General features: G+C 35.6%; 1 protein-coding gene across 1 annotated transcript in view; it reads right to left on the bottom strand.

The window, feature by feature from the left end:
* OTOGL (otogelin like) overlaps positions 1–13,421 on the bottom strand; it is a 149,371-nt gene that overhangs the window by 74,561 nt on the left and 61,389 nt on the right. The window contains 3 exon segments of the mRNA XM_060306649.1: positions 2,598–2,732; positions 11,973–12,111; positions 12,858–12,965. Coding sequence (XP_060162632.1) covers positions 2,598–2,732; positions 11,973–12,111; positions 12,858–12,965 — 382 coding nt within the window.

The following is a 13,421-nucleotide window of genomic DNA, read 5'->3' on the forward strand; positions in this document are numbered from 1 at the left end:
CTGCAGTAATTACTTCAAAAAGATGTTAGCACGACTTGTACAAATTCTGTTTTGCTCAAATCTTGATTGCTGCCTGGTTGGTCTCAACATTTCTTACTGAGACATGAGCTAAGGTCTAGGGCACCGATTCTCAAACTTTAGTGTGCAGAATTTGGGGAAACCATTGAAATATTGATTGTCATCAACTTCAGCCATTCTAATTCCTGAGGTGGAATCCAGGAACCAGCTCTTATAATAAATATTCTAGATGATTCTAATGCAGAAGTTTTGCAAACCAAACTGAGAAACGCTAGTCTAAAAACTCAAAAATAGGCCACTTTATAAAGTCCATATGTCACATCATGTCACTTAATTCCAAAATTTCTTCCTTGTAGAGTAAGTTCAAATATTATATTACACAGCCTCCTTGTCTACTGCCCTTGTCCCCAGGCTTCCTGCATGAAAGTCAATCTGGACGCTTCTCCCTGAATCTCTTTGCCTCACCCTCCCTCCACTATCCCCATCCACATCAACCAAACTAAACTGCTTGCAGCCTCCAAACGTGCCATTTTATCTTTGAACTCTGCTCCTTTCAACGTGACTGTTCCTCTGTACTGACTGCCTTTCTACTCTCTCTCTTCACCTGCCTAATACCTACTCATCCCTTAAGACTCAGTTCAAATCATTTCCCCCAAAGCATGTCTTCTGAGCCTTCAAAAATAAGGAGGGTGAAGGAGAGAAGGAGAGCCATTTCCCGAAATTCATTCTTTCATTTAATCCTCATGTGAATTTAGGAAGTAGATTCCATAATCATCCCAAATTTACAAATGGGAAAGCTGCAGCTTGGAGGGGTTAAATAAAGTTGCCCAAAGTGACACAGTTAGCAGGTGACAGAACAGAGGTTCTAAGTGAGTACTAACTGACACCAGTCTATGCTCTTCACAACTACCCTGAACATCCCAGGTTGGTTTAGGTCTTCTTCTTAGGGATTCTCCTGATTTCCTAAACACACTCCTACCATAGCACACCACACTGCACAGCCTCATTTACTTGAAACGTGTCCCTCACCTCAGTATAAGTTCCTTAAAAGCAAGCACAGTGAGTGTCTTTTCACTGTTGTAGTCCCAATAATTAATACATAACTTTGTACAAAGTAGATATTATGAATAAATGATTGAATGAATGAATTTTATTCATTCTTTCAAACTGCACAGGCTCCAAGTTTACAAGAATGAACAAATAAGACAGCGGTCTCAATTCTCACAGAACTCACAGACAAATAGAAAAGACACAGACCACCACACAGGGGTCCCCAACCCCCGGGCTTTGGACTGGTACCGGTCTGTGGTCTCTTAGGAACCAGGCCACACAGCAGGAGGTGAGCAGTGGGCGAGAGAGAGAAGCTTCATCTGTATTTACAGCCGCTCTCCATCACTTGCATTATCACCTGAGCTCCGCCTCCTGTCAGATCAGCGGCAGCATTAGATTCTCAGAAGCGTGAGCCCTACTATGAACTGCGCATGTGAGAGATCTAGGTTGCCTGCTCCTTATGAGAATCTAATGCCTGATGATCTGAGGTGGAGCTGAGGCAGTGATGCTAGCGCTGGGGAGTGGCTGCAAATACAGATTATCATTAGCAGAGAGGTTTGACTGTGCAGAGACCATAATAAATCAATTGCTTGCAGACTCATATCAAAACCCTATCAGTGAGTGGCAAATGAAAACAAGCTCAGGACTCCCAGTGATTCTGTATTATGGTGAGTTGTATAATTATTTCATTATATATTACAATGTAATAATAATAGAAATAAAGTGCACAATAAATGTAATGCACTTGAATCATCCCTAAACCATCACCCAACCCCCCGGTCCGTGGAAAAATTGTCCAGTCCCTGGTGCCAAAACCAGTGCCTGGTGCCAAAAAGGTTGGGAACCACTACCACCACACAAGTAATTTCACTAAAGTGTGATGCATGTCCTGACAGGGAGCTTGAGGGCAAGAGGAGGAACTCCTTGAAGGAGATAAGATGAGACTTATCACATAAGAATAAGTTAAATGGAAAGGCTGATCCAGGTAGGAGCAATGACATTCATGAAGAACCAGAGGTGAGAGAAAGAATATAGAGCATTTGAAGAACTGATAAAAGCTCCAACTTCTGGAACATGAGCTTGAAGCAGAAAGCGATGAGAGGTATAGCAGGAGAGGCAGCAATGGCCAGATTGGTGAGGCCATGTAAGGGCAATGGGAGGTCACTTGAAAGCTTTGAAGCACTAAGGTGTCAGGAGATTACATTTCCATTTTAGGAAAACCACTCTGGCTGCACTGTGGCAGGATGGATCAGAGGGGAAAAACTAAGACAGGAGGCCAGGTGTCTAGCTTGGAGAATGTTGAAGTACTCCAGGCAACAGGTGACAAGGAAAGAATCAGTAAATGGAGAAGTGGAGTATAAACAAAAGAGACAAATCAAGTATGATTTACTGAAGCTACATAAAATGACAAAGAAAAAAATTCAAACCTAGTAACCACTCATAAAGAAAAGTACCCCCACAAAGTTTCTATTTTATTTTCAGTATCCTCAGGACAAGTTAAAATGATTTACAAGAAATAATTCACTAACCTGTTTGTAAGGAGTATCATGCAGGTAAATGTCAGTGTCCCCAACTGAAATCAAAACACTTTTAGAACAAACAATATCGTTGTCAAAGCATTTCTTGTTCTGGCTAATGACAGATATATCTGAATCATCTGTACTCTGAAATGTCAAAAATATTATATTAATACAAATGTATATTATATATAACTTTTACTTATTTTTCATTAACAAATCTTAAAGAAGTCCAAGATTTACAATGAATTGTATTGAAATTGAAATACAACTTACCTCTAAAATAAAAATCATTTTGATCTAATAATGTGAAGAATTTAATAAAAGTATACCAAGATAGCTCAATCTTTAAACATTTATCTATAATAGCTCCTGTTAAAATGTTTTTCCAACAAGGATTTTTTTCCATTTTATTATTACAGCTCAAATTTATCAACCAGTTTCTTCTTATCAAATACCCAACAAGACATGTCATGTAGGGGAATTTTAAAAGAAATATTTTCATTTTAGACAACATCTTTTGTTTTATTTTAAGCCAGTTTTCTGGCTAAATAATTATTTGCCTACAAGATAAAATTGCAATAAATATAAAACTTTGACACTGTATTAGTAAATAAAATGATGCATATCATTTGAGGGCTTCCTTCCAACTTTACATGCATTGTCTCATTTAATTCTTATGATAATTCTTGAATTATGTATTATCTCCATTTTACAGATCAAGAAACAGAGGTTAAGAAGGATTAAATGAATGTCCAAAGTCACTTAGTTAAATAAGGGCAGAGACAGAGTTCAAAACCCTCTTTTTTAATGCCACTTGCAGAGCAATTAGGAAGAGTTTAGTAACGGTTGAGGAGAAAATTCAGTTGTAGGTTATAGGAAATCCTTAGTTCCAGAGACTATTATTTAGTCCCACACACTCTCAATCTAACCTTTTCACCAGTTACCTCACCCTCACCTTCCTTCAGCCACTCCTCTCTCTATCCACTGAGAACTCTCTGTCTGGAAACAGGGTTTTTAACTTTTATTCCAGTTTAATAGATGGGCTTCAATAGTTCTACAGACTCTGGAATTTCATTGTAAAATGCTGTTTTTGAGTATCTGTATTTTTCTAGGAAGAAAGTCTATGATTTTCATCAAATTTTTGAAGTGGTCCTTTTCACCCCAAAAGTTAAAGCCACACTGCCCTGAGTCCTTCCACTACCTAGTGGAAGGTGGGAATTTCATCAAAAGGAAAGGGACAATTCTCTTTGAACTCAAATTCCAATTTTCAAAGGCTCACATACATTTCCTGAATCCTTTTCATTTTTAGATATATGGGGCAGTGCTTATTTTCAAAGTGAGAAGAGTCCTTAAATGTTTGGAAATCATATAGGTCTTGATGTAAATTCTCCATACTTAGTTTTTTATACCACCAACAATATGAACACTAGCTCAATATAATTCTTGGTTTGGCCAAATTCTTCCTGTCTTATTAGTAATCACTATAACACAGTGCCTAGAGGATAGGTTTTCAATGAATATTGTTGACAGAGTAATTAATTTGTTCCTCTGTGACCCAATTTTCCTTACTTCATAGGAACCGAGAGCTTTTTCTTCTTCGTAAACAATTGTTTTCCAAAGCATTGCCTAAACTTTGAAAAGGAGAATAATAAGGGTCATCAAGATGATTACGGCATTGTATTACTCAAAAAATAATGCCACACTTTTCTGCCTTTATGAACAATTTTCAAAGAAGAAATATATATATAATTCAGAGTTTTGTTTTCGTCTTCCTCTTGGAAACAGTTATTTAGATTAAGGGATGTGAAAAGCTGGCTGAAAGGATTCCTATTGCCATTACATTTCTATTACTATTAATTAAAGTGCCTCAATGTTAGCTTTAGTCTTTATATTAATTCAGAAATGCCAAGAAATATTCTATATTGTATAGTCTGCCTGGTAATGTCATGTTCAGAAATGCCAAGAAATATTCTATATTGTATCGTCTGCCTGGTAATATCATGTTATGCTGACAGTAACTTGAAACTATCAAGTCCTAAGAGTCACATTTCCCCAATTTCCGTTTCTAATATATATTTCAAGTTAATATTAGGTTTGGAGATAATGCTACAGAGTTGCTAAGCAACACAGTAAGTAACACAAAGCTAGAGGAAAAAGGTCAACAGCAATGTGCCACATAGATTCCTCAAACCCTTTATGCTCAGGTACTGAAAACACTGATAGAGAATATTCTCCCAAGTGATTCCAAAACATAAAATGTCAGCACCTCTCAAGGTAGTATATTATTTTACTTGCTATGTCAGTCTAAGACCTGTCATAGTCCCAGCCCCTTTTAACAGTAACTATCCCACAGAAAGTCCCTGCTGATACAGTAGCCTCAGGCAGCCATGGTTTATGTTCCACAGCTGACTGGCCCCAAAGCAGCACATTCTTTGATGGGCCAAGGGACTTTTTAATGCAGGTAAAAAAAAAAAAAAAAAAAGACAACTCTAGACAATTAGATTATCTCCCACATTTGAACCAAAAGGAATGGAATGTAAACAAAAGATGGTATACTTATCATTTTTTAAAAGAAATGCTTATTATCTCAACTCTATAATGTATCTTGGGCTTTAATTTGTTCCTTAATTTTACCATTTCCTTTTTCACTTACTTTTATTCCCTTAACATACATTTAAATTCTTATTAGTTAATTCCATCATCTCTTTCATAACTTCTGGAAGGCAGAAAATATTTTTATTTTATGGGGAGTAAATTTTATTCAGAGTGAAATCTTCATCTAATTTTTACATGTTACTTCTTTCTTTCCTTCTTTCTTCTCTATCTCTCTTTCTTTTTTTCCTGAAGTGCCACATCATTGTATAATTACTATGCCATTAATTTGCATTTTACTCTTATTTGACAGAGAAAGCTCTATCTGGCTCTATCTAGATCTTTACATTTGCCTAAATAGGGTGTAATGATTTCCTTTGACTTCTTTTCCTCTCTGTTTTCACTTCCTGTGGATGGATGGATGGATAAATACATAGCTACGTACATACATAAATGCATACAGGGTTTATCCTTCAAGATATTATGAGATTACAAGCAACTAAGAGTTTTATAGAGGAGATAGGCATGAAAATATGGAACTTGTGAGTCCCAGTGTTCTAAGAAACTCCTGGAGAAAGAAGCCACCAGAGGAGACTGAGGAGTGGTCAAAGACCAGCAGAAGCAGTAGAATTACCTCAGAGAAGACAAAGCAAGAACCACTTCAAAAAAGGAAGATAAAAATTTAAAAGATTTAATTGGATTTTGCATAGGTCATCATTAACTTTTACAATGGCAATTTTATATGAATTTTGTGATTTGGTGATTAATAACTCTCCACCACCAGCCTAAGTTTCAAAGGACCCTAAACTGATATCTATGTTTGCACATTCTGTACCTCCACTTCTCAGTATAGGGCCTGACACATAGAAATCACACAAGAAATATTGACATGAAAAATGATGATATGATACAAGGTATAAAAATTTGAGAGCGATGAAATTAGAAGGGTTTTCAGAGACTTAAGGAGAGCACCAAACATTTGAGCTATCAACTGAACAGAATGTTGAAAAACCTAATCTAGAACAAGTTACAGGAAGAAACCTAGCAGTGACAGGGGCCTGTCATAGATAATGGAGGTAGAGTTTGGCTCTGAAATCCAGGAGTTGGAATATTAAATTTCCCACTTTTGCTGAAAACATCCAGTGTCCTCTCTTTCTTTGAGCTTATAGCAAGTCAAGTTGCTGTTTGGTTTCTCAACTCTTTTTACTCTTAAAAAAGTCTTACCTCAGGAAATACAATTATGAACTTTATCCTAGATTTGCTTCAACACACTTAAAAAATAATGTGCTATATTCCTTGTGCTATTTAAAGTATAGCATAAACAGCCTCCAAAATGAATAAAATATCAGAGAACTTGAATTTTTAAAGTTCTTTTTTTTTTTTTTTTTTTGCGGTACGCGTGCCTCTCACTGCTGGGGCCTCTCCCGTTGCGGAGCACAGGCGCCGGACGCGCAGGCCCAGCGGCCATGGCACACGGGCCCAGCCGCTCCGCGGCATGTGGGATTCTCCCGGACCGGGGCACGAACCCGCGTCCCCTGCAGCGGCAGTTGGACTCTCAACAAATGCGCCACCAGGGAAGCTCGAATTTTTAAAGTTTGATAAACATCAACAAAGATAGGGTAAGTATTCACTGGAATCAGATTAAATTTAAAACTCCACAACCCAGGGACTTCCCCTGGTGGTCCAGTGGTTAAGATTTTGCCTTTCAATGCAGAGGGTGCAGGTTTGATCCCTAGTCAGGGAGCTAAGACCACACATGCCTTGTGGACAAAAAAAAACATAAAACAGAAGTGATATTGTAACAAATTCAGTGAAGACTTTAAAAATGGTCCACATTAAAAAACAAAAAAGCTCCACAATCCAGAGATTAAAAAGAAAAAAAAAAACTTTACAATTACTTCAATATGTCAGAGTCTAGTGACATTATACTTTCAAGATAAAGCTGAGTATTAATTTTTTAAAGTCCCATTGGCAAATAAAAGGAAAATTTTTATGAATTTGTTTACTAGATCCTTCACAGGGCCCAAAAAAATAAATGATAAGTTTTACCAGATAAAAATGCGTTACAAATGACAAAGTCTGGAATTTGTAATCAAGACAGGGAGGAAAGAGAGCTGCTTGACAAGGAAGAAGGAATTAAATATGATATTCACAGAAGTGATTCTTGTCTATGAAAAAGCAGCAAGTAAATGAATGGTGCTGGCAGCCATTCTATCCTTCTCAAAGGAAATGCTGATTCTTAAAAAATAAATTAATTAATTAAAATTGCAGCAGAAAATCTCCAAGTGTTGAGAAATTTACTATCTGGAATGATAATATTTCAAAACCATGACTATTAGGTTTCATTGGTTAATCACTAATTTGTCTTTGGTATGAAATAATTACTCCATGGTCAAATAAAATATTTCTTGGCTTATCAAGTATATGTTGGTCATGCTGGAGAGGGTGTGGAGAAAAGGGAACCCTCTTGCACTGTTGGTGGGGATGTAAATTGATACAGCCACTATAGAGAACAGTATGGAGTTTCCTTAAAAAACTAAAAATAGAACTACCATACAACCCAGCAATCCCACTACTGGGCATATACCCTGAGAAAACCATAATTCAAAAAGAGTCATGTACCACAACGTTCATTGCAGCTCTATTTATAATAGCAAGGACATGGAAGCAAACTAAGTGTCCATCAACAGAGGAATGGATAAAGAAGATGTGGCACATATATATACAATGGAATATTACTCATCCATAAAAAAGAAATGAAATTGAGTTATCTGTAGTGAGGTGGATGGACCTAGAGTCTGTCATACAGAGTGAAGTAAGTCAGAAAGAGAAAAACAAATACCGTATGCTAACACATATATATGGAATCTAAAAAAAAAAAAAATATGGTTCTGAAGAACCTAGGGGCAGGACAGGAATAAAGATGCAGACATAGAGAATGGACTTGAGGACACGGGGAGGGGGAAGGGTAAGCTGGGACAAAGTGAGAGAGTGGCATGGACTTATATACACTACCAAATGTAAAATAGATAGCTAGTGGGAAGCAGCTGCATAGCACAGGGAGATCAGCTCCGTGCTTCGTGACCACCTAGCAGGGTGGGATAGGGAGGGTGGGAGGGAGATGAAAGAGGGAGGAGATATGGGGATATATGTATATGTATAGCTGATTCACTTTGTTATACAGCAGAAACTAATACACCATTGTAAAGCAATTTTACTCCAATAAAGGTGTTAAAAAAAAAAGGCGTATACAATTCTAAAACTTGAAGCTTTAGACTTTTAATATTCTTTATATCTTATTTTTACCACATGAACCCTAATGACAGATCTTAACCCAGATATTTAATTAGGTACTCAACTGTTGGAATAACATTTCCTATAACATGTCTTCTCATATACAGGTTTGCATGTCTCATTAAAATCTGAGACTGAACATTATGTATGCATTTTTACAGAAGGATATAGTAGAAAATTAAAGTGATGATAGGAAATCAGGTTTATAAAATCTAAACGCCAAACCTTAATGGCTCTTGCCTGCTAAATAAAATGGCACTGTTATATTGCAGCACCAATAAAAAAAGACTGCTACCATCATTCAGGATCAAACAGAAGAAGATACTTTCATTTTGTCAGGAATCAGAGTTGAGACAAATATTCTACTTTCTGCACAATCACTTTTCTGTACACTTGAAGCTAACACAACATTGTAAATTAACTATGCTTCAATTAAAAAAAAACAATAATTGTTTGAAAATTCAGTGGTAAATACTATGATTTCTCTACTGCAAAGACAAATGAGGAGTTAAGGAAAAGCCAGGTAGATCAAATAAGCAGTTGTTAAAGAGTTCACCAAATGCCCACCATTTTGCAAAATGACTGGGGGGAGGAAAACAGAAATGTAGGTCCTGATCCTTGTTTCAAAACTTCAGAATTTTCTTGCAAAATTCTATCTTAATAAATAGAGAAGGCGTGTTTTTGTTAACACAGTTTACACTTAATAGGCCCTAAAAATTGTTTATTAAATGAATGAAATGATAATGCATGAGCAAAGACCATTGTCACACATTGGAAAATGTTTGCAAAGATGGTGATACATGAACAAGGTTTAAAATGTTTTTAGTAAATACTTGTAAATAATTTTTTCCCTAAACAAAATGAAAACAAAGTTTGGCAGAATTTTTGTTTTGCTACTTAAAATGAAAGCATAAAAAGCATCATTAATTAAACTCAATGACATATCCAATGGGAACATGTCATGTTTGATACAATATTGTCAATGATACTTTGTTTTTTCTAGATGTGACAAAGTTTACTATTCAGAAGAAGAGAATTTCAAAAATAGTTAAAATTCATTTTTTAAAGAAGAAAATGCTTTACATCCTTGCTATTCAAAGAGTGGACTATGGACATGAAACATCAGGGTAGTTTATTAAAAATTGCGGAATCCAAGATACTGCTCCAAACACATAAAATCAGAATCTATATTGTAACAAGATTTCCAGGTGATGTGCATACATACTAAAGTTTAAGAAGCACTGTTCTACATACTTCATGTTAAAGGCATGTATATGAGTTTATAACAAAGATTACTAATTAAGTGTAAGCTTGTGATTTCTACCCTCTAAAAAAATGGTTAAAAAACTGAGCAAGTAATTTTTCAGCTCTTATAGTACAACCATAATTGTGTTAGCCCTTATGAGGAACCCAAAAGCAGTATAACGTAGAGCTCTGATATAAAATGATACACAATCTAATTGAGCACACATAAAATAATCAGAATATAATGGGCTGCTTACTTTTGACATGATGACTATTAAATACAATAGGATGTGGAAGAACAGAACAGATAAATGTGAACTAGAAAAGTTATTTTGAGGGAGTAGAGGCAATCAGGTACAGGAAAATACCCTGAGAAAAGACATAAAGGAGGGGTGGAGCTAACTGAGACCCTTGAAAGATTATCAAAGGCTCTCAAGGGAAGTTTGATTTTATGGAAGCTGGTAATTGGGAGTCAACCGTAGTTCTTAGAAAGCAATGACATGATAGCAATGTGAGTCTTAGAAAGATTAACAGAATGAAAAAAGTGTATTATTATAGGGATGAACTTGAGTCAGAAGAGCCTAGAAGTTGAAGGTCAGAGCTGTCCATGTCAATTTGGAACTCATCAGCTTGTAGATGAGGTTGAGATGGTAGAGAGGGGTGATCATACCAAGCATTAGGAGAAAAGGGCAGAGAACCAAGAACAGACATCCAGTTCAGTCAATATTCAGTGGACAACTATGTTCCCAGCACAATGCTCTACACTGGTAAAACAATGGTGACTAAGGTTTGGTCCTTGCCCTGAAGAAGCCAACTCAGTCACCTATGGTCTGGGACTTATGCTAAAAGAAAAGGCAACAAAGAGACAATGGAGAAACCAGAAGAGACACTGAAGGGTTCCAACAGCATAATATCTAGAAAGTCAAAGGAAGAGGGATCTTAAGGAATGTCAGAGACACCTAAATATCAAGAGAAGTAAGGATTTGGTATAAAATCAGTCTGATGCATTTTGAGAAAAAAAGTATCTGTTTATGTATTCAAATCTCTAAATTGTTATTTACTTTTCCAAGCTTCTCAATTTACAACCTAAACTTCAGGGAACAAGAAAATTCTCATGTAAAATTGTTTGCTAAATAAGCCTTGTTCTAAGAGGACAAATACTCATAGAATGTATATGTAACACTGTGCTTTTCCTATGCTCCAAATAGTATCAAAACCACACACACACACACACACACACACACACACACACACACACAAACACACACACTATAGGCAACCCCTATAGGCAACTTGTCATCTTCTATAATTATCTCACTGCCAAATCCATTCCCAGGGATTTATTCTTTAAGAAACTTAAAATTGTTCATAAAGAAGGCTAAAAATAGCACTGAAAGGGAAACTCAGTGGTTTCCATTGAGGCTATAGATTTTACTGTTTGTTTTTTATTTAATATAACTAATACAAAATGGGAATATGTCTACTTTCTTGACATATGCTTAAAGAACAGGATCATACATGAAGCTCTAAAAACATAAAAGCCTTACCCAGAAAAAAACACAAATTCAAGATAATCACGTTACCTTGCTGGAGAAAAAGATGTTATTTTGCTTATTTTTGTGCAACTTCTTCCTAAAGCTTACATTTTTCATTTAGAAATTTAATTCTGGGATCAATGATATCTAAATAAAATTTAGGGTTACAGAAAATCTGAATGCATTAAAGATATGAGAAATTTTAAGGATTTTATCAGACATACAGAGCCCAGGGTTTACCAAAGCATACCATCAAAATAGCATGTCTAGAATTGAGAACCATGTCGTTTTGATTGCTACAACTATAAACAATATGTGGTCCAAAACATGATTTAATGTCTGATATTTGTATTCACCAAACTAAACCAATAAAAATAAAAATGGCTGACATTTATTAAGCAGTTACTAAATAGCAAGCACTCTCTGAGAGTTTTACATATATTTATTTCATTCAATCCTAAGAACTACCCCAGGAGATAGGTACAATTATTATCCTCATTTTACAAATGAGAAAACAGAGGCATAGAAAGTTTACGAATTAGCCCATTACTTATACATAATAAAACTTTACAGTGAGTCAAGGAAATTAATTTTAAATTGCTATAACTTTTATAGGTTTTACTAATGATACATGGATTTGATATGCCATGGTCCACCATACTTGTTTTTTACACTGTATTTACATAATTGTAAGTAAAAGGAAGTAATTGTGACATACCTTTATCAAAAATACCTGGCAATCACTGATATAATCATATTCCAGTCCATCAAAAGAATGATAATGACGGTCCCCATATATTGTGCACACTGCTGGGCATGGATAATATGTGCAGTTGAACATTCCTCGTCGACAAACACTATTAGAAAATAATACAAACACTGTTACCTTTCTAAGAAACCTGGCTCTAATTAGTATTTTTCAAGCAGCATAAATATTGGAAGGTTTGTATTCAAAAGCATTCACTGAGCCAATAGCCCTTATAAATATGGCCAATTCGTTCTGATAACATTTTATTACAATGATAGATAAGGCATATATTTACCACTTTGTCTAAATAAATTATCAGACATCACAGCCAATCCTGGAAATTGTGCCTGGGTCACACAGAAAACAGGTGATGGAATGAAAAATTAAACATACGCCTGCTGGTGGCTAAAAGACCACAATGCCATCTCATCTACTGGAGTCCATTTAAATACCTTAGACAGGACTTGTTCATGAACTTAGAATTTTTATCCACATTTCAAGGAAACTGTATTTCAATTTTATTTTATGGCTTATTTCCAAACAGAAAACTTTCCATCAAATGTGACCTTCTCTTTGCAACACTTACCACTTTCTTATAAACTTGAGATATGTTTTTCCTATTAAATTTTCAAATTGTCATAGTTCATTTTTTTCTCCTGGGTTGAACAAATAGGAGTAAAAATAATGATCTCCCTGAAGGTAGTAGCTCCCAACCAACTCCTGAAAGCCTTTAAAATCTTATTTACTCAGACTTGGTTTGCTTTTTTGCTGAAATCAGTCACATTAAGTAAATACAAGATGACTGAAACTAATACAATTTCTTAGGAAAATTGTGAAATAAACAGATCTCATTACCAGGTATAACATGGTGTAGCAATCACTTCTCCTGAGAGGTACTCCCAATCTTTCCAGATACACGGACAGCTTTCAGGAACGTAACACTTTCCTTTGTGCTCTGCCATTCTTTCAAGTGAAGAAGTAAATGCTATTTAATATAAACTACTAATTTCAGTTTTTTAAAAAATCAGCAATCTTGTCATATTCAAAACCACCTATATTTGTTACAGCTGTCGTAAGAATGTTCTATCTGACCTATGGAGGGATCGAATCCAGTCTTTCTCCCCTATTTTACACACAGTACCTTTCACATCACAGAAATAAATAAATGCCAGGCAAATGACTGGATGCAAAATTTTAAACTTTCTGTTATCACTTAGTACAATAAAAGGGAGACAGAAGACTAAATTTCCGGGTAAAGTGAGATATTCTGAAAAAACAATTAAAGAGGAAGTAAGTCTCCCTTTCTTTAATATTTGCTACTTGATAGAAGAGTCTGTGAGTCTAAGAATTTTTTTATAAAATAGTGAAGTATGAGCTGGATAATATTTTCTATTACAGGATAGAGAGAGTAATCAAAAG

This window comes from Globicephala melas, chromosome 10 (assembly GCF_963455315.2).
Source record: "Globicephala melas chromosome 10, mGloMel1.2, whole genome shotgun sequence".
NCBI classification, from domain to species: domain Eukaryota; kingdom Metazoa; phylum Chordata; class Mammalia; order Artiodactyla; family Delphinidae; genus Globicephala; species Globicephala melas.